The 24,717-nt window shown below is 51.6% G+C and overlaps 2 protein-coding genes across 2 annotated transcripts in view; both read left to right on the top strand.

Moving 5' to 3' along the window:
• palm3 (paralemmin 3) overlaps positions 1-3,379 on the top strand; it is a 29,024-nt gene extending 25,645 nt beyond the window's left edge. Inside the window, exon 8 of the mRNA XM_066707992.1 lies at positions 96-3,379. Coding sequence (XP_066564089.1) covers positions 96-1,615 — 1,520 coding nt within the window. The 3' untranslated portion in view covers positions 1,616-3,379. The remainder of the gene's footprint in view (positions 1-95) is intronic.
• A 1,875-nt stretch (positions 3,380-5,254) lies between these two features.
• On the top strand, positions 5,255-23,169 carry misp3 (MISP family member 3). The gene is made up of 4 exons (XM_066707990.1): positions 5,255-5,431; positions 10,743-13,076; positions 20,463-20,542; positions 21,274-23,169. Exons 2-4 carry the CDS (start codon positions 10,796-10,798, stop codon positions 21,364-21,366), a joined length of 2,454 nt encoding a protein of 817 aa, XP_066564087.1. The 5' UTR covers positions 5,255-5,431; positions 10,743-10,795; the 3' UTR covers positions 21,367-23,169.
• Positions 23,170-24,717: the final 1,548 nt, after the last annotated feature.

The raw sequence follows: 24,717 nt of genomic DNA, 5'->3' as shown, positions 1-24,717 counted from the left end.
GCTTTATTCAGCCCGGGCTCATCAGCAACAAAAAAGGTTTTAATCATATTTTTTTATAGTGCATTTTCTGAACAGATTCTTCTTCTCTGTTTCAGTTCTGAGCACCATGGCCGTGACAGTGGAGAAAGACCACAAGACCGGAGCCACCGTTGTACACTCTGTGGTCCCTCTGTCCACTGAGGACGTGCAGCTCACAGGAGAGAAGGTCTTTGATGACGGCAGGAAGACGGTGCACGCTGTGGGGGTGGCAGTGGGCATGCCCAGTCCCGAGGAGGTGGGCCTGGTGTTGAGCGCCATTTCCAAAAAGGCGACTGAAGAGCCCAAACTGGAGGAGCTGAAAACTGAACCCACTGTGATCCAGAACGGGGACGCGAGGAGCCCGGAGCCAGACGAGTCGGTTCCTGCCGTGGAAAACAGTTTGACAGGGGATGCCCACTCCCTCCCATCCTCCCACAGTCCCCCCCAGTCGCATCATGAGGGAAAGCCCGAGACCAACGGCCCCGTCGGAGCTTCGGAATCGGCAGGAGACGAGAGCCCAGAGGAGCCCAGCGCTGAGGCGGCCCAGGGAGACTCGCAGCCCCCGAGACAGGAGACGGAGGACGTTTCCATACGCGGACCAGAGGACATGGGAGGGCTGGGGGAGGGCGCCGTGACCCTGACTTTCCTGGGCTTCTCCGAGGCCGGCCCAGAGGAGGAGATCGAAGGGGCCACGGGGGCGGTCATACGGGCAGAGCGCGTGATCATCACCGAGGAAGGGGACGAACTGCCTGTGGATCCTGGACAAAGGGAGGAGGAGCCACTGAAGGACATCAGCGCCGAGCAAGAACCTCCTCAGGAGTCCCAGCACGAGTCAGTGGAGGGGCCTGGTGCTGCGGCAGAACCTCCTGGCACGGATCAAGAAGAGCCGGTGGAGGGGTCTGCTGCTGCAACGGATCCTCCTGGGCCCGCTCGAGAAGTGCCGGTGGAGGCGACCAAAGCTGAGCTAGAACTTCCCATGAGTTCTACAGCGCCGCCCCAAGAGGAACCCAGTCCTGCGTCCACCGGTGTCACGAGTGTCCCGCTAGAGCAGCAGCAACAGGAAGTTCTGACTCCTGGCACTGGACTTCCTGTGGACTCTGAAGAACCCCCAGCAGAGAAAGCCACCGCTGCCTCCCAGCTCCCCCTGTATTCCCAAGCAGCTCCCTCACACGCGCCCCGGTCAGAGAGAGAACCAGACAAACAGAAACCTGAGTCGGAGAAGAACCCCATTGAGAAAGAAGCGCCAGAAAATACACCCAATGCCGCCGCCGCTGCATCTTTGCCAGAGCAGTTCCAGGACGTCCCTCTGGACGGCGTGGGGGACTTGACGGTGTCGCCCGAGGGGGTGAAGCTGGATAAACCCGAACTGCAGCCCCTGCTCAACAAGGGCCAGGAAGTCGCCTCCAGCAGCAAAAGATCAGCCCCCGCCCGACCCGCCGAGCTGCAGCCCCTCCTGCAGTCCTCCTCCCCCCAGCACAACTCGGCCAAACACGAGCAGCCGTCCGCCGGCGTCAAGTCCGAGCCCCCCACCAGGGCGGAGGCGGAGGAGCCCCCTCGGCCCAAGACCAAGACCTGCCAGTGCTGCTCTGTCATGTGATCGCCTCCCACCTGGCCAGAGGAGCGCCGTGCGCCGGGGCTGTGGGTGAGGGGAGTGTGGGCCCGGCCTCGGCCTGACGGACCCTTTCCGTCTCCAGAAATGCCTTATTCAGTTCTACACAAATAGGAGCTTTTCTCTTCTATTGGACCCTGCAGTGCATTTTTAATCTCTTCCTCCGTCTTGTAAACTGGTGAATTGGACACAGATGAGATTTGTAACTCTCCTGCTTTCTCAGTCTGCGCAGATAATCTCTCGTCTGCATGTGGAGACTTCGGCCCGAGGGACTTGTACACATCCTGTATATGAACTCAGCGTTTCTTTACTCTCCCTTGACTTTTGAAGTTCCACGAATCCCTTCACTTCACATTCAATTTGTTTTTCGTTTTTAAAACTGACAATGCTGGCAACGCTATTATCCATACACTGCCTCCCCCTACTGGACAGACAGTAGTAGTTTATTTTCCCGCAAAAGGCTGGCCCACTCAATACTGTCATGTTTTTCTTTTTATTAGATTTTGTCATTATACAACAATGCTTTTGAAGGACCTGAATAATGCTCGATCACCAAGCCATTCCACACCACAAAAAGGACCAAAACAGATGTTTCAAAGGGTTATCTGGGACCAGTGACGAGCTATTTTCAGTGCAACTGGAAAAGTCATTAAAAAACAACAAAAAGACATTACTACACAACTATGTAGTGTTTATAGGAGGAAAGGGACCCATGTGGCATAAATCCTCCGAGAGCCGAGATCCCCGTCAGGAACGAACGGCTCATTCGTGGAGCACATCTGCTCCAGCCGTGCTGTTTATTACACTGCCTTCTGTCACAGACAACACCGCAACACCACACAACACTGCCACACGCTCTGCGCCCCGCTGTGGGTTTCCAGGAGTAAATACTGGGCCTTATTTTGCAAGGCATTATTTTGTTAACCAAAGCCAAAGGAATCTACCAGTCTTGGATCTGGGATCTACCAGTCAGGGGTCTGTCCTCAGTATCAGGGTTTATCACACCGATGGTCTCCAAACATGGCATTCATTGGTTCAAACTGACTCAGCTGTGGCCCGTCCTTCAGCTGCGAACAGGAAACCGCACGGCCTGCAGGAAGTGCCCTCCGCACACGGGGGTTGAGTTGAAAATGAAATCTGAGAAGAAAAAAACACTTAAAAGATTATTGTTTTCTGTGAAGTCACATGGTATTCCTTCTGCTCCAAAATGCAGCAGTTCAACTGAGGGATAGCCAAACCAGCCTGTAAAAACTTCCGCCCAGACAGTATTCACCCCTGTGGGGCAGCAGGTGAGGCTAATAGTGCAAACTGTGACCCTCCGGTTTTTCAGGATTCAAAGGAGGAAACGCGGTGAGGATTTTAGAGACACCGGCTGTATCTGATCTCCCGGCTTATTTTCTGAGCTGCCGTATTTACCGGTCCTGGCGACTTCAAGACTTGGGTGTGATCCTTTTCTTTACCATCTCACCATCGACCTTTGAAACACACAGGTGAACGCAGTTGTGTAATCGTGGTAACTCTTCCCCACTGACCCTCGCAGGCTGGCTTCAGTTCGCAGCGAGACGCGCGAGTGATGTTGAGTGATAGTCCAGACATGCATGTGTATATATATTGAACTGGGTGGGGGGTGAGATTGTATAGATTTGATGTTTTATTTGTTTGTTGTTTGTTTTTGTTTTGAAAGCCTGATTAAAAAAACAAGCAGCATTTAGACTTTGATTTTATTATTAAACGGAAATGTGCGAATTATTATTTGAAGTGTGGAGTCTATTTATTACAGCTGCACAACGGGAGTCTCCGGTGGAACGTCACCTCAGTTCCCATCCATGGCTGCAGTGAAATCTGAGCTTTTCACATCACACTACAGAGACGCCGAGTCGTAGGAAAAGTCACTGAGCGCACACACTTGTATACACAGATTCCACAGAGGCAAGTTGAAAGCAGTGCTTAAACAACCACAGTCAGTCCCATCCCTGGTCCAGTAGGGCCCCTTCCCTGCTGGTTTTTAATTGAACAAATCATTTCCTAAATTGTAAACAGTAGGGGGTTTAAGTTAAGTATAGAATTGTATCAAGAACGTGTTAAAGAAGCAACTGTTTTATTTCACAATTTAAAAAGTCCAATCTAAGCAGATTATTACTTCAATTAAGGCTATTAAGTAATTGAGAGCTCGGTTAGAACAAAAACCAGCAGGGTTGGGACCAGGGTTGGGAGCCACTGACTTAGAATAAGCCCTTAGTTTTCAGTCATCCTAAGGACAAAGAACCAGTTGGTGTGGTTTTTCTGGACAGGAGAGTCCCACAGGAAGTCGGGGGGGGGGGGGGGAGTGGGGACACTGTGACATTAGGTGTGCCAACTTTTTAGTGGAGAAACTTTCTGTGAACCTTCCTGTCACAAACTGATTCGAGATCTTGTTTTCTCCGCCCGTTTCCCCTGGTAAACCGGTCCACAGGCCTCCGGAGACTGAAATGAACCTCCCTTGGGGCCCACACCTAGACTTGACTTTAATAGCAGCTGGCAAATTTAGAAACCAACTCCTCCTGGTGCTTAGTTTTTTTATGCTTGCGTGTTGAAGGAGAAACATTCATGGCTTGGACTCAAACTCTTCTTCTACTTCTCCTACCCTGACCCCTCTCTCTCCGTCCATCTCTCTGTTTCCACTTCACGTCCTCCCTCATCAAACCAAGGATCTTCCAACAATCTCAGACTACACAAAGTTACTCTCTTACCTCCTGTAAAGGGAGGTCCTGGGAGGTCAGGGGGTTCCCCACTGTGTCCTGGCCTGTGTTCTGACAGTCACACGATGACACTTCTGTTTGGGGGTTCTGGTTACAGTATCGGTCGGAGCTGGCAGACCACAGTCCTATCTGTCACCAGATCACAGTGATCTCATCGAGAAATGGACGTGGATGAACACCGCTGATGACCAGTGTTCTGGCCGTGTTTGCTCTGTGTTTTTCTAAGGAACCTTGTTTTTGCAGGTTCTGTGGCCGTCGTACTCTGGGAAAGGTAAAGTGTTTCAGAAAACCCCATTGTAAGGCACGTGCCAGTGAGACGGACGAGTCGCGGAGGCCCGTGAGGTGAGGGACACCAGGTGTGAGGTGGAGAGGTGAGGGGGAATCTCTTACCCAGGCCTCTCCAATGAGGGGACGGCTCTGGTAGTGCTGGGCCACACGGGCGTCCTCTCTGGGCACGGGCAGGTCAGACACCTGCAGGCCGAGCGGGCACAGGCATCACAGGGCCCCGCTCAGAGCTGAAACCCCACCGCTGTGCAGACCGACTTCCCTGCCACACATTTTCATATCACCTGTGAAAAATAATCCCTTGTGTCTATTTTTCCTCTATTAAAATGAACTCTATAGATCTGCCAGATGTGTTTCGGTTTTGGGGGTTTTCCCCAGTGTTATATGTAAGGTTTGTTTTTGTAACTTTTAAATACATGGTGAGCATTTTTATTTCAGAAAGTTGGGGGGACAGACAGAAAAACTGAAAACAAACACTGACATTTGAAAGTGTATAAATGTTGCTACACAAATGTACAATGTAACAAGTGGCTACAAGGTTCAAATCTTCCTTGTGGCCAAAGCTAGAGTACAAAGTGACAGTAACAGTCCCAATTAGCCACAGAACACAGACACGGCAGTGAGTGCTCCGCTAGGACAGGCTCGCCCCGCACGGCTGTGATTGGCCGGCGCGCCGGTTCTGCCCCGGCCGGATTAGAGGCGCAGCGGCCGGGCGGCGCACAGAGTCCCGCACCGCCGAGCCCCGCAGAGCAGCAGCGCGCAGCCCAGCGCCGGTGAACAGGTAGGTCTGCAGCACAGCTGGTTTACTGGGCATTTGATTTGTGTTATCGGTGCAGTGCGGAGGAAATCGTCTTCATTATGATGGTTATTATGCCGCAATACTAATACAAACTGATCTCAAGACAGTATCTTTCGCATTTCTATTCGAGTTAGGGTTGCTTTGTGCATTTTTTCAAAGTAGTCGCTTTTCAAAGCCAATGTACAATTCAGATCACATGAGTTCATATGTGCATTAGTGGCTTCGCTCTCTATAAATATATATATATATATATTTGATCTCACAGCGCCTTTGAAAACATTTGAATAAGTTGTGGTTTGACTGTAAATAGTGGGATATTTCAGGAGCAAATGCAGGAATTAAAAAGGAGATCCGTCGGATGACGCGCTATGCAATCCACCGTAAAGCACCTATTTGTGTCTTTTTTCTCAGAAGTACTTTTTAGAAATGACTTGTTATTGGATTGTACATATCATTCATGTTGCCCTGAAACACTGGTCTTTTACACTGACACTCAAAGGCTGTAAAACCGAATTATAGTTCATTGCTATTTGTAGGGTATCGTTCAATACAGAGCTCCGTTTTCACTCAGTACGTCATTACATTTGAAGTCTTAATCTTTTATTGGAGTTTATTGACTAAAACGACGTTTTAAATTATATTAAAACTACTAATAATGTAACCATATTAAGCTAAAACATATAACGGCTCACAAGTTCAATTTTTTTCCCTCTTTTCCTTCCCAGCGGCTGTTCAGTGAAATATTCAAGGGGATTAGGGCTTTAACTGCAATCTAGCATGGCAATCATTTGCTTATGTATTACTTTATTTACAGTTATTTACTCACCCTTCATTTTATTTCTATTCCATCGCAAATCCTCTCTAGTCCCCTACAGTCTTAGTGTTCAATTGTTCAAGGACAACACAATTTTGAGTCAAAGCATCCACCAAAGCACAAGGCAATAATGTGTCTTTTTAACATATTATTGTGTTGTGTTTGGTGAATTGTAACTCAAAGTTGTACTGTCCTTGAACAAGCACAGAACGTGTTGAATTGAACACACTGGGTCTAAGTGTATAGTTTTGCACAGGGGGTCATGGGGGTCAATGCGGTCCTTCCAGGTAAAGAGAGAACCTGAACTTTGAAAATGCCATTTTGACTGAAACTAACACGCACAGCGTACCGTTTCTCTGATCCGGACTGGCCATGTTTAAGATGAATCTCATGTGACAGTAGATTCCGTGTCGCACAGTGTGTGGCTGCGCTCTTAACGCTTCAAAATGGATATTCTCGTCAAAAGTCAGGACCATTAACTCGTCTGACTGCTATTAACACATCTCGTCATTTTGATTGCGTGTTGTCGTTTTCCTCTGTAGCTCCTTTTCAGTGTGTCAGAAGCGCTTTGTCTCCGCTGTCTGAAAAGAGTCATTCGTGCAGAAACTTAGAGAAAAGCCAGGAAAATAAAGGAAATAAAAATCCAGGCACGCTTCGGTTTTGCTCTGAAGTTAAATCATCTCCTTTCTAATGATCCAAACCAGTGGTGCATATATTCCCCACCGCCTTCCCGCTTCCACTGAATGTAATAATTAAAATAAAATAAAATAAAAGGGAATATTTAGTTGTCTGGGCTAAACTGACTGGTGATTTATTGGAGTAATTAGTCTCTGAGCCCTGCAGGCGCAGATTCAGACGGATAAGATAGCTCTGTGTGGACACTTGCCTGGAGCAGGAAAACCAAACGGAGAGGCGCAGAGCCATCGCTGGGCTTGGCCGGGACCCAGGGACGGGAGATTTCAAGCCCAGTTGTAAAAATAAAACCGTGAAAAGACGGTGCCCACCGCGGAAGTTGCAAGATTACAGGGTAACGGTTCTGTAAGTGTAAGTGTGTCAGGAAGTTCGATTTGGATGTTGTGCTTGCTGTTTTTGTTTTTCTCTCGCTCTGTCTCTTTGCTCACCTTTGGCAAACCATCAGAAAGGTTGGTGGTGTCCTCAGACAGTGGACGTTTTGTCCGTTTTGTACAGATGCGCTTCAGTGTCAACAACTTAAACCCCCACAAAGGACCACCAATTCTCACTGTGGCTGGGCAGCCGCAGGTAGGACTGGGCGGTCCAGGTCTGAGCACCAACACCAGGCCGCTGTAGATAATTGCCAACAAATAAGTTGAAAGGGGAAAGTGAAGGTGACCATATTATCTCCTGAGATGAATGCTTAGCCCGGGATAATCTGTACTTCAGCATTAGGCTGCCTCTAAATCTGTCCGCAGCACCCAGGAAGACAATGTCTCTGTTACATATTTATACCCAGGGACTTGTTTACCCACAGTTTGGAAGCCTCTACAGCCCTGGTTCATGTGATGGGCACCTAATGCCAATCCTGGCACCAAACTGGGTCTCAGGAAATCTGGGGGAAATGGGTGCAGCTTTGGCAGGGGGTGGCCTGAGGAAAGTGGACTGGGCCTTTGGGGCTGTCCCTACCAAAGCTGCCCAGTAAACCCCAGTCCCGTGATTGGCCAGGCCTTGGTGTGGCTATAAAAAGGAACAATGGGCTCATCTGACATCACAATGCAGTATAAGCCTGCCAAACTCACCCCACTTGGGTCAAAGGTCACCAGTATCGTTCCTCGCAGGGCATTCAGACTCAGTGACTTTTCCAAGAAGCAGATTCAGGCCGAGGACACTAAATGACACGTGTCCCATGGAAATTCCACACGGACAGGCCGGGTTCCAGTTCTGGGTGGTGAGGGCTATCCAGTCCTTGGCACACTGTAAGTTGCTGGGGTTTGACTAGTGGGTTTAAATTGCAGCCTCTCTGCGTTCTGAAGCATTCCTGCGGGACGACAATGGCCAAGCGAAAGGTCGATCGCTTTCCTTTTTTAGACTCTATAGACTGCCTGTCCCACATCCTCATTCACCTCCCAACGCCGGGGTCCAACGTATGATGGCATCAGTCGATAGTGAACACTGCTTTGTGGGAAAGGGGGCCGAGATGGGAAGGATTAGATTCGGCGACGCTGCGGCAAGGAACCGCAGAGCACGGCGGCTGATTAAACAATGCCACAGCCACTCCAGGTCTCAAGTGGGAATTGAGAATAGGTCACTGGAAAAAGGTGGGATGGGAGGGGTGGGGTTCTTTGCATGGAGTTGTGGGGGTGTGGAAGATGCGAGCAGTTTGTGGGGAGATGAAGCGGATCATTGTGGGATCCTGGTGGAAGCCCAAGGGATTCTGGGATTGATCACTCTCGAGAAAAAAGCAAATCAGGGCAGGGGAGGTTTGATTCTGTAGGCGGTTTGATTTTGATTTGATTTGACAACGAAACCCTCTCTGCCAAATCATTCCTTCCGCCACTCATAGGAAGGGTGTCTAGATCCTTGTACAACACAGGGCCGTCACATATTATTTCGTGGGACTGTTTGCTCAGGGAGGTTGGCCTGTATGCAATCAAACACGGTCCATACTCGTTTCTTTTCTGACCCGCGGGATCGTTTGGTTCTCAGAGGCCAAGCAGGGAGGTGAGCCAGTGCTGGGGAGAGCGAGTGAGCAGGAGGAAAGCTCTGTTAATAATCTGTGGAGGTGTTTCTCAAGGCTGTGTCACATGGAAGAGAGAGAGAAAAAAAAGGTTATTTAAGCGGCGTGTCGCCCTGCGGGCGTGGGAGCCGGTGACCACTGGCATTGTTCCGTGTTCCTGCAATGGAAAAAGAAAAGTAAATGCTGGTTTTTCTTGTAAATCATTTCCAAACGGGAACAACGCCAAGACCAGTGTGCGCTGAGAGGGGGAGGAGGAGGAGGAGGAGATGAGAGCGAGGGGAGCGGGGGGGCAGTGCTCAGAACTGGCAAACTCTGAAGGTGGGAGTTACTGTGGCTAAGACGGTCAGATCTGAGGGACTCTCTTCATCTCACCATCATTCATCTAACCATATTACAGTTTTCTAAGCCCCCCCAGCAAAAATCAACCCTACAAAAACAAGATTTCAAGCACACTAACATATTCCATAGTCTTGATAGTGGTCAGCTAAAATCACAATTACGGGGATGGGGGGGACTAAGAGTGTGAGAGAACCAATTAACATCGCCGCACTGTAAATCACTGATCACAATACGATATTGTGGTGACAATTGTGAAGACTCCAGTCAAGACAGTGCGGGGGGGAGGCAGCATGTGCTCATGTCTAGGCGTCTGGAAGGAGTGCGGATTAGTGATGGGATCTGAGGGACTGAGGGTCAGAGGGAGCTCTACGATTGGCTCTCCCCCCTCGGAGGGCAAATACATATCGTGTGAGGCATGCTGAGCCGCCGAGAAGCCCTTAAGAGGATTATGGTTTGCTTGGAATCAGCAGAAAACTTTGCAAGATGTGGGAATTTCCTCAGGTTGCATCCTCCTTCTCCTCCTCTTCCTCTTCCTCGCTCCACACACTACAGTGGCCATAACTGTGTCCTCCGAGTGCCACCAGACCCCCGGCTCCACCCAGGTCAGATTAGAGCGAGGGATTTCTCTGGAGCCCGGCTTCCAGGAAAGGTGACTTAATTGCACGGCTCTAACGACCCGTGCAAATCAATTGTTCTCCCACTGGCACACGCCGGCTCTGCGGCACAGAAATCTCACATGGCGCAGGGGCTGCTGCCGGCCCTACAGGCTGGGGGAGGGTCTTCTACACCGTAAACAAACACCTACTGACAGCGACAGAAACACTAGCCAGAGTCAGGTCCAGCAGATTGCTTTTTGGACAAGAGCAAACAGGACAAAAGCAATATAAACGCTGAGACGGAACATGTTAATATTGAACCGGACAGTTGTGATGTGACCAGAATCAGCGATGAAAGGGAAACAGGATTTAAAGAGTAATTAACTGACGTGTGGGGCAATAAAAAAGAAATAAAAGACACAGGTGGAATGTGAACACAACACATATAAATATAAATAACTTCCTTATGAGAGAGGAATGTCATGCTGTCAGGTCTGGTTTGTCGGCTTTTGTGACCATTTGTTGACCTCGAGTGAAAGCAGGAGGACACTTTCAAGAGTATAATAATGATATTACTGCTAAGAACGAATAATAATGGCAGAGAGTCATAGAGTCCTGGAAATATTAGCAGAGCTTGTTACCCTATAAATCAGCTCATTCAACAACTTTAATAGATTTCTCTAGGTTTCCAGGTGTTTGTAAAGGGGCAGTTGGGTTTCTGCCCCTCTCTCTGCTGGGGCAGGAGGCAGCTGTGGAGGACAGGGTGGTGGTGATACGGGAAGGGGTTGGGGGGTGAAGGCTGCGCATTTACAGTTCGTTTCCCTCTGTGATCTGATTTCTCTGTCGTTTCAGATTACTGGAGAAGGAGCTCCACACTTTAACTAAGACAACAGTCAAGACTGAACATGGCAACAGATCCGAGAAGCCCCCACAGTTCCGAGTCCGAGGCCTGGGAGATCTCCGGCCCGCCGACCGACGCAGACACGGACCCCACGGACGACCCCGCTGTGGTCAGCGAAGCACCCAGGGCCGAGCAGGAGGAGGCCTGGCCTGATTTGCCCGAGCCAGAGTGGCCGGCTGAGGGGGCCGCCCTCCTGAGCCCAGACCAAGCGGAGGAGGGTCCGCACCTCCGGAATGTGGATACCGCTGAGGGCACATCATTCCTGCCTGCCTGCCTGGCAGCTGTCAGTCTGGCTGGGCCACCGGAGGGAGCTGCCCGGTCACAGGTGCTCTGTGACACCCTGCAACATAGTGGGGCCGGGGAGGGAGAGTCTAGGGGCACAGCCGTCCCCTACTCCACCAACACTGTGGCAGGGGAAAACCGGGACCTTTTCGACTGCCAGGAGTGGCCACCCACCCCTCTGGACCTAGACCCGGAGGAAGGGGCGCCCGAGGAAAGGAGGGAAGGAGGTGATGCGAACGAATCCCACGCTAACGAGAGGCTTTCCAAGCAGCCACCTGTCCTGCAGCCTGCACTGGAGACGGACATGGCAGGAGAGGCAGACACCCAGCTGCGCGAGACCCTGGGGGCTGCGGCCGTAGCAGGGGCCGGTGAGAGTGTTGACAGTCAGCCTCTGGACTTCGGCAACGCCAGGGAGCAGTGGAAGATGCTGGAAAGCAGCAGCAGTGGAAGCAAGGCCCCCCAGCCTTCCTTCCCCAGCAGCTCCTTGAGGAACCAGTTCCAGGAAACACCCTTGTCCCCCTCCAGCTGCCGGAGAGATCTCCCGGAGGGTGCAGTCACAGGCGCGGTGCACCAGGGGGAGCTCCGGCACCACCTGGTCGCCCAGCTCCAGGGGCAGAAGCAACCGGTGCGGCAGCGCCCGCCCCTAGCAACAGTTGCCTGGGAGCCGGCCAATGCGGGGCCCGGCTCAGAGAGTCCTGCTGTAGTCAGGGAGCTCAGCAGGGAGGCGGGGGGGGAGGGGCCTCCAGGAGGTAGACTAACAGGTGGAGAGCAGCAGGAAACAGCTTGCACGGGCGAGGCAGCGAGAGAGACGCACCGGGGATCCCACAGCAGCGCACACGGCAAGGCGCCAGTTCACACAGAGGACACTGCGGCCGGCCAGAGAGGGACAATGGAGCTGGACAACGGGGATGACAATCTCAGCGACAGCGGGGTGTCTGCCGACTTCTCCCCCGGCAGCACCCTGGAGTTCAACTCCTCTCCCCCTGCAGAGCCGCCCCCGGCCAACGAGACGCCCATCGAGAGGGAGATCCGGCTGGCCATGGAGAGGGAGGATAACCTGCGCCGGGCTCGGGGCATCTCCCGGCGCAGCGTGAGCGAGGAGTACGTGGACATCCCCCTGAGGAAGCCCATCCTGTCCCAGAGCCTGCCCTCCAAGTCGCTCAAAGGCAAAGACCGGCACTTTGCTGGCAAAAAGATGCAAAAGGAGATCAGCATGGACACCAAGCGGGAGGAGGACCTGGTGCAGCTGGGCACAGTGCCGGGTGACTACGACAAGGGCACCATCCGCCACCTGCGTGACAAGAAGCGACTCTTTGAGTTGTTCCAGGAGAGCCAGGAACCAGCCATACCGCCCAGTAAGACCACTGACGACACCGGGCTGGGCGGATCGCCCCGATCTCTGGTACCGGAGAGGCGGAGGAGTCTGGATCTACTGTCCCAGAGCCCGGCCCAGAGCCCGACCCAGAAGACACCCAGCAGCAGCGGTGGCTCGGTGCCCGACGGGGGGCCCAGAGGCCCGTCCTTCGCTGAGAGGACCCCCAGCAACGTCATCATCCTGGAGAACACCATCAGACTGCCGTCCCCGGCGCTCCATACCCCGCCGGACAGGAGCAGAGCACCCAGCAGCCACGGGTCCATCTCGGATGGGGAGCGCATGACAGTCCTGGATTCCAGCAGCCTGTTCTCCCCGGGCAGCTTCACCCGCAGCCAGCCGGACGGAGGGATGGCAATGGAGACGGAGGACGACGCCCCCAAAGAGAACCCCTTCTTCAAGCTGCGCTCCTCCATGGGGCTGAGGCCGGAGGTGGAGCAGGACATCCGTGAGGCGCAGCAGAGGGAGCAGGAGCTGCGGCGCCAGCGGTACAGCCTTTACGGCAGGGGGGACAGCTGCGGCCCACCCAGCACTGAGCCCCCCACCCCCAGCCGCACCCCTACCCCCAACCGCACCCCCACCCCCAACGGGCTGCCCACCCCGTCACCGTCCCCCTCGCCCACCCCTTCAGGTAGGTCCCTGCAGCGCATGGCTCTGGTGTGCCCAGAAGCCTTCATTATTGATCTATAGTAGCGGTCTATTGATCTATGGATGCCTGTGCTTGAAGCCTATGTTTAATATCTGTCTGTGTATGAATGTGTCTAAGTCAGTATCTGTGTCTGTTTACTAATCAACACAGGTACATTCATCTACCTGTCTAGCTAGCGTCTCACTTTGTAGACACATGCATTTATTAATGCCAGTCCCCGCTTTCTCTCTCATTGTATCCTCCACTTCTGCTGGGTGTGTAAGGGCCTCTCTCTATTCTATACTGTGTCGGGCTCAAAGTCCACGGGCTGTCTGCCTGGCCAAGGCGCAGCCCGGGTCTCTACAGCCCGAGAGCTGAGGCAGTTTCACAGGCCGTCTGTAAAGTGCCTTTATTTGACTGACAGACTGTAAAGAATGGCCAGGGAGTTTCCCCAGGACAGTAACATAGCAGCTTATACAAAGCTTGTTTCACTGGGCTGTGGGTTTGACTGTGTGTGTGTGTGTGTGTGTGTGCGCCTGTGTGCCAAAGCCCCTTTAACGTCTAATTTCACCCCCACCTGAGTGTCGCAAATTAAATTAGCCAGCCCTGCCACCCGGGCAAGCGATGCCTCAGTACAGTGAGATACAGCACGTCAACCAGATGAGTCCACCGCACTGCAGCCACACCGCCCCGGTCTGCACAGGGCTCCTCTTGGTTACGTAACCCGTTTATAGCCAGGGCTGTTGTGTCACAGTCCCCTCATGGCAACGGTGCTGCAGGTGAAACTCCCAGGAGGCCGTGCGTTAGGGGACGGCAGCACTGATTCACAGATCTGTGGCAATGTGAACTGCTCATTAGCAGTCAGTGTCAGTGTGCTTGCAACGTGTAATCGATCTCCTGCAAGATTACTATGTAGTGGATTGAAGGGGCGTTATAGTAATGGCTGACAGGAAGTGCGTTCTGTCTGAGAGCAGTTTGGTAATGTATGAATCTCAGGGGGAATTCTGCAACAATACAATCATCCACGGAGTGATCTGTGGGAGATGTACCCCCATCTCTATCCCGAGTGCAAAAGTGATCTGATTGGCTCCTCGACAGAGTGGGCCGTTCCCCGGTTGTTTATCGGTGTTGTTTGTCGCGTTTTGGGCTGTAAAACCCTTTTCCCATGAGACTTTTGACCGATTCCGCAGAAAGGACAAGGAATTCTGGGACAATTCCGCATCTCCAGGATGACAGGATTCTACGGGGGGCTGCGAGGGGCACTCTGTTATTCGCATTTGGATTTTTGGGGACAGAGACAGAATTACACTGTGAGTGACTGTTAAAAACAGGGACCAGCTGGAAGAGCCTGTATCGATCAGTATTGACTCACGTGGCCACAGAACGACCCGGTACACAGGAAACAATCAGTGTATGAGCTCTGGACCAGTCTGTCCTTTTTAAAACTCCTCTTTGCAACTCCAGTCCAGATAACCCACAGCAGGATCTGTTGTGTGTGGCTTCAGGTGTAACTCATCCAGTTAAACTGGCTACAAAAAGATAAGGGCGGTGAACAGAAAATGACTCGAGACTTAATCTCAGCCATTAACTAGCCAGCCTGCATGAAGGTTTATCTTCAGTGATTAGACGATGATTGGACACTAATCGTGCAGTGCGATGTGAAGCAGGCTTGAGTGGAGACGGACAGGGAGGGGGCTCTGGTTGTTTTCTACGGTTTTGGGACATGTCTTGCCATACAACAGGTCTGTTTTCTGCCTGGGCATCCCATTACCTCAGAAGACAAAGACAGAGACAGACCTGTAGGGGTGCCTGGACAGGTTTTCCACGGGCAAAAGACGTCACAATAGAAAGAAGTTACTAACAATACGATCTATAGAGACAAGGTCGGACATTACTGATCCTGAAGGGTCCCACCCTCCTTTAAGAATAACAGCAAACAGTCGACTAAGGAGCATTCACACGGGCAGCAGTTCTTTCGAGCAGAGCCGGGCTCTAAAAGGCTTCCCAGCATACATTTCTGCCCAGCTTCACTCCCATTTTATTTTAATTTCAGTTCTACAGATGTGTGCAGGTTTGCTCCACGGCTGTCCAACCTTGACCCTATGAGGTGGATCTGGACAGACAAACGCGTGAAGCCAGAACAGTTACAAAAATATAACAAAGACACGGCTGAACTGCTCTTCTGTGCTCGACCTCAGACCTGGAGAGGGTCAAACTGTAGTACAGTGCTGGTGTTTTTCCATGCAGGCCCTGTATGGATCCGGAGGCTCGGCGCAGACCTGGCCTGGGGGGAAATCAGTGTGGCGTGGCCGGCCCTTTGTCTGGCCGCTGTGAAAGGCCTGCTCTGAAAGACGATCTGCAGTAGCCGGGGCTGTTTTCCGCCTGGTTTCACTTTGCGATTGCCGGCGCCGGGCAGCGTCTCCCACTCCTCTCCTCTCCTCTCCTCTCACTCACTCTGTCTGTCTGCTGCGGCTGCCAAACTGGAGAGCTGCCGCAGAGAAAAGAGCTAGTGTGTGTTTTTGTGTGTGTTTTTTCTGGTTAATGACAAGGACTCCAATTGCCCAGTGATCTGCAAAGCAAAGCAGGGACAATTAGGAACAGGGTAGAGGCTGATGGCATGGAATGTGTGCTTTTCTAAAAGTAGGGGGACAACAGGAACAAAATATATATATTATTCGATTAATTATAGATTTATATCATCCAAATTCTATTCACACTGTGTGCCTCAAAGGCTCTGACCTGCCACCTGCCGTGACGTCTGTATGTTTAAGGTGTGATCACAGGTGTCTCTCTCTGCCCACAGCGCACTCTGACTCAGTTTCTCCTCTTCATGAACACAGTACACGCCTGTGAACGCCTGTGCTGGGCCCGGCGATGAATGCTCTGATCGCGCTCTCGTGAAAGCGTTCGCCTGGCAGCGGCAGCCGGGACAGGGCAGGGCATAGCTCTGTTAGTCACTCAGAGACTGCCGTCCAGAGTATCACTAATGCCCCAGAGAGCGAGGATCGGCCTCAAGAGACCGCACACATTCCTGGCACATTCTTTCTTTCTTTTCTCCAACGGTTTTCTTTTTTACTCAACAAAGGACAGACAGGATGTATCTGTCAGTCAGGTAATGGGAGTCCGACAGGGTGGGCAGACTTTCTGAGAACTGTTTTGTAAGACGGGAGCCGGGGCAAACGCCATCCATTTCAGACATTTCAAACTGGTCTCGCACGGACCGTGGCTGTAGGGGCTCAGCCGAACGGACGCCCCCGGGGTCAGCGTTAAGTTCTGAGCCATTTCTGTGGCGAGGATGAAAACCACACAATGATCCCCTAGACGCCGAAGTCACAGATCCCCAGTCAGCATTTTTTGCTCTGGTTTGTTCACAGTAGGACACTTTCTTTTCTCAAAAAAACTAAATAATTGAAAATTGGCAGTTTGGGAACCGACTAATGAGTGAATGAACTAATGAGTTCTTGCCAGCTGCCGGTTACTCCATTAATCCCCTTACAGGCTCAGCCTACACACTCACTGTAGGGACCCATGCCATCAGCTCGAACCCCAGCCCTGGGTTCACTCCGGCACCCTATAAGCCAGAGGTAGATGACAAACTATGCAAAGAAATGTACTTCCAGGGGCACTGAAGCAACGCTCAATCTCCATCCCAGAACCACACGGGTTCCCCTCAGGATTTCCGAGTCCCATATACATCACCCTGGCAGGGCTCGGTGTGTTTTAGATAGGAAAAATACAAGTGGGGAAACTAAATTAAAGCACACACACACACAAAAAGAGTGATTTATCAAAACAGTTTATCCCAGTCCCTCTCTGATGAGGGGACACAGCGACGCAGAAGGGCCCCACAGAGACAGTCCTGTGAGAGGCAGGTGGTTTATCCCAAATTGTCCAGTAGGCCGTGTTTTTAAAGTATTTATCGAGAGCTCAGTGATTTGTGATGTGATGGTCAGGCTGTGGTTCTACCATTATTTCACAGTGGTTTCATATGGTTTGAACCTGCCTTCACCGCGCTTTACACCACTCTACCGTGAATGAGCCACGGTGTGCCATAGTGACCGTGCCTTAGACATATTGCCATATATGTCTTAGACATATTACATCTTTCCCCAGGGTCCTGTGGAGTGAAGTGCAGTGGCAGCAGGTTGGGCCCATAGGAACCCGCTGTAAAACTGCAGTCAAACCACAGGAAAAGACAGTTAAAAGTGCATCAGTCCTGGGTGTTTCACAAAGCACTTGAGCCTTAATATTGGTTGGGAAATGCTGCTTTATGTGATACTTATGCAGCTGGCCATTTAGTGGTTTGTTTTGCAGCAGCAGCGAGACCCAGCCTGTCCCAGCCTCCATGCTCCCTCACCCCACACAATTCTGCATGACAAGAAGTGCCTACAACTGCCCCTCTTAAACTCACCTCCTCTACAGTTCCCCTCCCGACCCTTGACCCCGGCTTCACCTGGCAGGTGCGTGTTGTCAGAGCCGCTTCCTGAAACCCCTCTGCTTTGCACTTCATTTCCTCTGTTCCAGACTAATTATTCTGCCCCTTCTGCCAGCATTTCCCTGGGCCTCTGAAGTCCCACACAGGGAGGGAAGCAGAGGACAAAAGGGAGACAGAAGGGGGAAAAACATGGAAAGCCAGAGCTCACAGATGCAAATCCCTGAATTCCAGACCTCGCCGGCTCAAACAAATCACTGAAATAAAACTGCGCTGGTCAGGCTGGCCGGCCTGCGAAGCCACGATGAAGACATCATGTCTCGAGCAACAGGATCCCCGGCCCCTGCCTCGTGCAGCGCTGTCTCGTCCTCGTTCAGATCAAGGCCCACTCGCCCACCCATCCAACTCTCAGGCCAGGACCCAGCGCGGTTTTCCATAGACAGCCTCTGTCAGACAAGCAGCTGCCGTCCAGTGACACAGTAGGAGCCGCAGACTGGCAGGGCATCGGTTGAGCAGTGCGTATCGTAGACGTTAGGCCTGGACAGATCTGGTCTGTGCTGCGTCCAAGAGGTGTGTCCCTTTCAAAATGTTTTCCAGATCAGCACTTTTGTTGTTCATTCTCCACCTATAATTTGTTGGCTTCCTTGCTTTTTCTGTGACAATGATATCATGTATTTTGTTCTGGAGCTCAAATTGAGGTTGACTCAAGGAGGTCTTGAGATTCTTCTTAAATCTATAATCCCCCTTCGGGACGGTCTCTGGGGCTTAAGGTTCATCAGAGCCAATCTGTTCGCATTCTGTCCTTAAAACTAAAAATCATCGCTGGTTTAAAGAGGAGCTCCTGTCTCACAGTGACCACATGAGCAGAAACGTATTGCGCTGGTGCAAACTGTGCACCACCGAACCTCGCGCCCTGGCTAATCATAGATCTACATTCAGGCCACACTTTCATAATAGTGACCCGTATTATATCAGATTATTTCAATGACTTTGTTTTGAGTCTAGAACGCGCTGAGATCAATTTGAGGACAGTGTGGATAGGGTGATAGGGCGAGCCGCGCTGTATTTGAATTTCATGTAAATTACAGGCAGGGCTTTGGCACGAAGCTGCTGTGCTGTGTGTGTGATGTCACAAGCTCCCCATCAGACTGCCTGCTTGACTGCTGGTGGTCTTACTGATAGTGACTGTGCTGGGGGGGTGGGGGGGTCCCTCCTAACACAACATTGTTCAAGAGCTCACCATTCCCAGATGCCACTTAAATCTGGAGTAATTAATAACCACGCTAACAATGGGATAACGAGAGCAAGTCTGCAAATTCTGTGTGTGTGTGTGTGTGTGTGTGTAGGGGGGGTGTTTATGTATGTAGATGAGCTAATCCAGTCCAAGATCGGATAAGAGGATTCATCCAGCCAGTTTAAGGGATCAGACTGTGGCCAATCATCTAATGCTCCATGTTTCCATTTGAGCAGCTCATCGCCTCGGTATTTCGAAGGATTCCACATTCCATATAAGATTAAGTCGTCCCTGATGAGAGAGACACAGCGCCCCTCCACACTTCTAGTCCTGTGGTCGAGGACAGGTCTTGTTAATTACCAGGAGGTCCTCGGTTTCCTGTGCATCCCCCCGTATGGCAAAACCCAATCCTGTAGGCCAGTGACTCCGCGACCGCTGGCCATAGATGATGCTTCGGGCGTGGGGTAGCGATTTCCTGGAGACCTCCGTGGCTGTTCTCTAGGTCTCTTGAGTGCGGGTCCACCCGGGTCGGGGTCCAGGGGACTGAGCCTGCTGTATGGCTCGGCCTTATCCTTCCCAGGAGCCCCGCATGCTTTAAAAGAGCTCAGAGTTCAAAATGTTCTTCGGCGCCGTGCATCACAGGGCCTCGCACTAACCCGTTTAATCAATAATCGGTCATCTGGGAGACACTGGTGTGTGAACGGACTTAGAGACTGGGGTGGGGGAGGGGCTATATACAGCACGTCCCCTGCTGAGCGGTTTCTCGCCACCACAGGACACACTGGAGTCGCCACAAACAAACCACAGCAGAACCACACGCGACAATCCCGTCTGGCCTAGCATGGTCACTGAGTGTTCAGTGTAGTCTGGCCTGATTTGAATACAGTATGTGTGTGTGTGTGTGTATTTGTGTATTTGTGTAATCGTGTAATCCCCATTTCCTCTCCGACTGCCTCATGTGGTTAGTAGCTGTCGTGTGGTGTGAGGCACTATGCTCCGTGTTGGTCACATACAGACTGCAGTTAAGTTGTGCAGAGTTTTGTATTATTTACAGTACAAGCACACAGGGCACATAATCAGGATTATTTTGTTTGTGACCGATAATATACAATGTGCGGCTCGTTTGTGAATCATTTGGGCAAAGGACAACAGGATCTCTAGCCAATCAGGAAGGCTGCTCAGGCTGGACCCAGGTGCACTGTGGGTCCGACGGGCATGGGCATGACTCATCGCTTTTAAAAACACTGAAGCACCGGTTTTGTTGTTGTTGTTGTTGTTGTTGTTGTTGTGTGTGACAGTACACCTATATTTAAATACAAAAGTAAAAATGCACCTAAACACAGACAAACTAAGCAAACCAGTTTAACTACCACCCTGAAGCAGGCCTGTCTGTGAAAAAGTGGGCAGTGTTGAGTTACAGAGTAGTGCAATGTGGCTGTATGTATCTGTGTGTGTGTGTGTCTGTGTCTGTGTGTGTGTGTGTGCGTGTGTGTGTGTGTCTGTGTGTGTGTGTGTGTGCGTGTGTGTGTGTGTCTGTGTGTGTGTGTGTGTGCGTGTGTGTGTGTGCATGTGTATGCAATGCTGCTCTGGTCTACACAAGTCGCTCCCTGATCGTACAGCCCGGCTCCAGCGCTGTGCTGAGTCAGAGCTCTCCCCTCTCTATTCAGCCTGTGTGGCAGAGCGAGTGACTGACCGCTCTCCTCTCTCGTCCTCCCCCCTCCAGCGCGGCAGTCTCTGGGGAAGCTGGACGTCACCTGGCCCCCTCCCAGCCAGAGCAGCGAGGAGGCCCCCATCCAGACAGAGGTACGGTACCCACTGGCAGACGCTGCCCTCCGCCACCACACAGACCAGCCCTGACATACCCTTCCCTGTGCAGAGGACGGACATTTTTATTTTCTGTATGAACTGGGCAATGTGTGAGATCCCCCTCCAGTCCAGCACTATGAACCATCTTAGCCTGTCTCTCAGCTCGTTCAAAAGCCAGGGTCAGGGTGTTGCAAGTTATTTGAGATTTAAATAATGTGCCATAATACTCCATTCTGCCTCTCTGCGCAATGCTGTGCAGTTTGGGCTGGAGGGCAAAGTCCAGGTGTCTGTCTGACAGGAATTCGCTCCTCCGCTGGGCAGAACTCATTCCCTAGCATCAGGGCAATACGCCTCCCTCAGCAAACAGCCTTCTTTTCACAAAACCCTTATCAAGATAAAGAGGCTGTCAGAATTTACACACACACTCACACACACACACACACACAAACAGCTCTCCCCAGCCCTGCCAAGGACACAATTCAAAGTTATCGCCCTTGTTTTGAGTACATTTGCCTACAATATGACATAGTTTTGAGTGTTGAGTGTGTCTCCCAACACTCCCAGCCCGGCGGCCTGTTCTGAATAATTGTGTCCCGACAGGAACATGGCCATCGGCTCTCGTTTCTCACAGGAGCCATAACTTCCTCCTGTGCTGTTGTGTATTTCAAACTAACTGTCCCCCACCCCCCTTGCGCAGGTCTTACCCCCGGGTTCTCGTTTCCTTTCAGATGGACCGGAGCCCCAAGGTGCCCCGGCAGAAGACGCCGCTGCTGCAGCGCTGGGAGACGGGCATGGTGAACGGTCATGCCGAGGAGGACTGAGAGCACCGCCCCCCCACACCCACGTCCACCCCCCCACCGTCACCGCACCCTCTGCCCGTCGGAGCCCCGTCCTCAATCCCCTCTCCTACCTCCAGGACCCTGAGAAAACCCTCCAGGCCCAGGCGGAGGACACAGATAGAGAAACTCACGACTCTGACAATAACTCGCCCTCCCCACGGCATCCATCCTTTCTTTTCCAGCTCTGCCTCCGTCCAGCCCTGCCGTCATTCCCTCCCTCAGGCCCGGTCCGGCCGAGCACTGAGCGCCGCCCGCAGCTGCTCTGTATTTGATCTCGTGTTTCTCGCGAGAGCTCCCTCGTTTTTCTCGTTCTGGATTTCCGTCTGTGCCTTCTCAGTGTCCAGCGCCGTGTCTGGCACAAGGCCGTTCAAATAAACCGTCCCGACCCATTCCAGTCCAGTCCAGTTCAGGACTTTTTTACAGCAGATTTAGCAGATCCATCCTGGTCTCTAACTCCAAAAGAGACAGATCTATCTTTTCTTCATACTTAAATATTAAATTAAATATTACACCCCAGAAGGATATACAGTAGGGTAGCAAGAGTCTGGAGGGCTGTTTGGGTGTGGTTATGGCACAGTGAGGTGAAGTGGACCTCAGGGGATCTCTCTTCCCCATTGAGAACATCTGCGTCAGTGAGGCGCTGTCCGTCCACACTCGGCAGTCATGCCATTGGCCGATTCGTACCTTTAGACACAGCGAGAGGGGTTTCCAGTCTGACATCCAGTAAAGACCCCAATTAAAGTCCCCTTGCCCCAAGTCCGCCCGCCCGTGGCAGGATGTCAGCATGGCCCGCAAGGGACGTCAGCAAGATTTGGGCCACCTGGCTCTGCCCGCCTCCGAGGCTTGTTTGCCAGTTTAGCAGGGTGCTAAAGTCCCCTCCTTGAAGTGGAATTGCGTTAATTAATTAATGAGTTTAAGTGGCCTCCAGCCAGACAGGGATAAGTGGTAAGAACGCCGGGACAAGAAGGAGATCGTGGCGGGGGCATGGCCACGGGAAGCACAATCCAGGGGGAAGCATTTGGAGTCTGATCACATAGGGGGACCACGGCACACTCAGGCCCGCCCGGACCCGATATCCTCAGTTTGTGTTACTGCAGCACGTTTTGTACTGAGCAGGTAGACTGTAGCGGATACTTAAACACGAGACAGGAAGTGGTTTGAAGCGTCTGGAAAGAGCGTTAGGGAAAAGCCGGGGAAATAAAACGGTGGATCAGGTCTGTGTGGGAATCGTGAACTGAAGGAACACGAGCAGATTCATATTTTTGTTTTTATTTACTCTTTGCACTAATGTTAAACGGAGCGATCTTTTATTTTTATAGATTTGTTTTCTTTTCTTTTTAGGAAGTATTAAAAACGCAGTGAAACTCCCGCTGTGCTACTCCTTGATTGACACGTTTCAAGGTTTTTCCTCAAGCTTTTGAAGATGAACATGTAAATGAATTTAAAAAAATGAACCAAGCGAATGCTGCACATATACTCTCTCTCTCTCTCTCTCTCTCTCCTCGTATCATTATTTGTATTCTAACCTTTACAGTTACTGTGTAAGCCCTGTCTAGCTGTTGTTGATAATGTGCTATTTATTTACAAAGCAGAAAAATCTACACCCTCTTACGCAACATAATTCTTCCGGGAAGTGTTTTAGATCCACTTTATTTTTACGCAGGCAGTCGTTGCAATATACACTCCAGTAACAAACATGAAAAACATGAAGAAATCCACTTTTTTGTTTTGAAAATGTATTATTTTTGTGACAAAATGAATAAAACGTTCCCTTGATTATTACAACCTTGCAGTGTTGTCATTTCATGGTCTGTTGAAGAATAAACCCATGCTGACGAATTTAAACATTATTCAGCACTTCACTGTTCTTGCTCTTTTGTGTTACACTACTGGGTGCAAAGTATCAAAAAGCACACTAATGCTCAAGTTCAGAAATACCTCTGGTCCAATCCTGCCCTGGCAGAGGGTGGCCTCACATCTGTTAAGTGTCATTTTACTGAATATTTCTGTCCAACAACAACACCCTACTAGCCGGCCTGAACTTCAGACCAGCCGGGTCCGAGTCAAGTCACATGACACGGGTTAGTGACTTCAACCTCAGCGCTCAGTGTGGATCGTCTCTGTGTTCGCTTTCACACGAACCCACGCCTACACACACACGGGGGCACGCTGACGACTTTTCGGTTGGCACATGCCTAGGTGCGGCATTGCAACACACAGAGACATTGTTGTGAGTCTCCACCTCGCCCCCCCACACCCTGAAAGAGCTCCGACTGGGAGTTGTTGATGTTTTTCGGTTGCGTTTGTTTTGCCCTGCTCCGTTTTGAAGAACACGTCTCGGAGAGCCGCTGTGCGTCGGCTGGTTTCCATCCCAGCCCCTGATTATTAAACTGAGCGCCAAACAAAACCCGTCATTTGTTTCATCAGGTCAAACGTGTTTTCACGAACTTGCGAAGATTCCTGTAAATACAGCTAAAGTAACTTGATATCAACCTTTTAACAGCAGCAAAAAGAAAAAAGGGAGGGGGTCTAATTAGCTAGTCCTCTTCAATGAAGCACAGCTGGACAGAGGAGGGGAATGGGGGGCTCCAGGGCTGTGGCCTAGGACCCCCAGTGTGAGGGGTTCTGACAGCCACCCGACACCCTGACAGATTCATTTTCGTGGGCAGGACCCGTTTTCCCTAACAGGCGAAGCTGCGGCGCGTTCGCCAGGCCTCATTTGTCAGTCAAATGCAAGTAAATGAATCGAGACCTCGACAGCAACAACGCGGCAGAGTGAACGTAGACGGGCGCCCGAGAGAAGGTCAGAGCCACAGACCCGCAGTGCCCCAGACAACACTGGCATGGCACCGGCCTCGGCACATTCCTCGCCCTCCAGAGTTCAGTCACGATAGCTTGGGTCGTCAATAGCATTTCTATGTGTTTAAATGCAGTGGACGCACTATAGACGCACTCTGAACCTCCTCCACACTAAAGCTGCTGTACGACACGTGTTATGCAAACATGAGGCGGCGGCACTGCCCTGAACTGGGTCGGACGTTGACGCGCAGTCCGAAGCCGCGGCCGGCCCGGTGCGCTGTGCAGCCCGTTGCTGGGTTGCGCTCCTGTCAACAGCGCCGCCCGGCCCACGGTGAGTAAACACCATCAATCACAGCAGAGCGCAGACGAGGTTCTCAGGCACACTGGGTGGGACGCAGAAACAGAGATATGGCACTGGGAGCTGATACAGCACTGAAACCACAGGAATTTCTCACCGGCCGACGGCACGCTCTTGCCACAGATCTCACACACCGGCCCCCCACGTGCCTTTCGCTCAGGATTCATGGTAACCCA

The sequence above is a fragment of the Amia ocellicauda genome, chromosome 7 (genome assembly GCF_036373705.1).
Source record: "Amia ocellicauda isolate fAmiCal2 chromosome 7, fAmiCal2.hap1, whole genome shotgun sequence".
NCBI lineage: Eukaryota > Metazoa > Chordata > Actinopteri > Amiiformes > Amiidae > Amia > Amia ocellicauda.
This window is presented reverse-complemented; position numbering and strand designations above follow the sequence as displayed.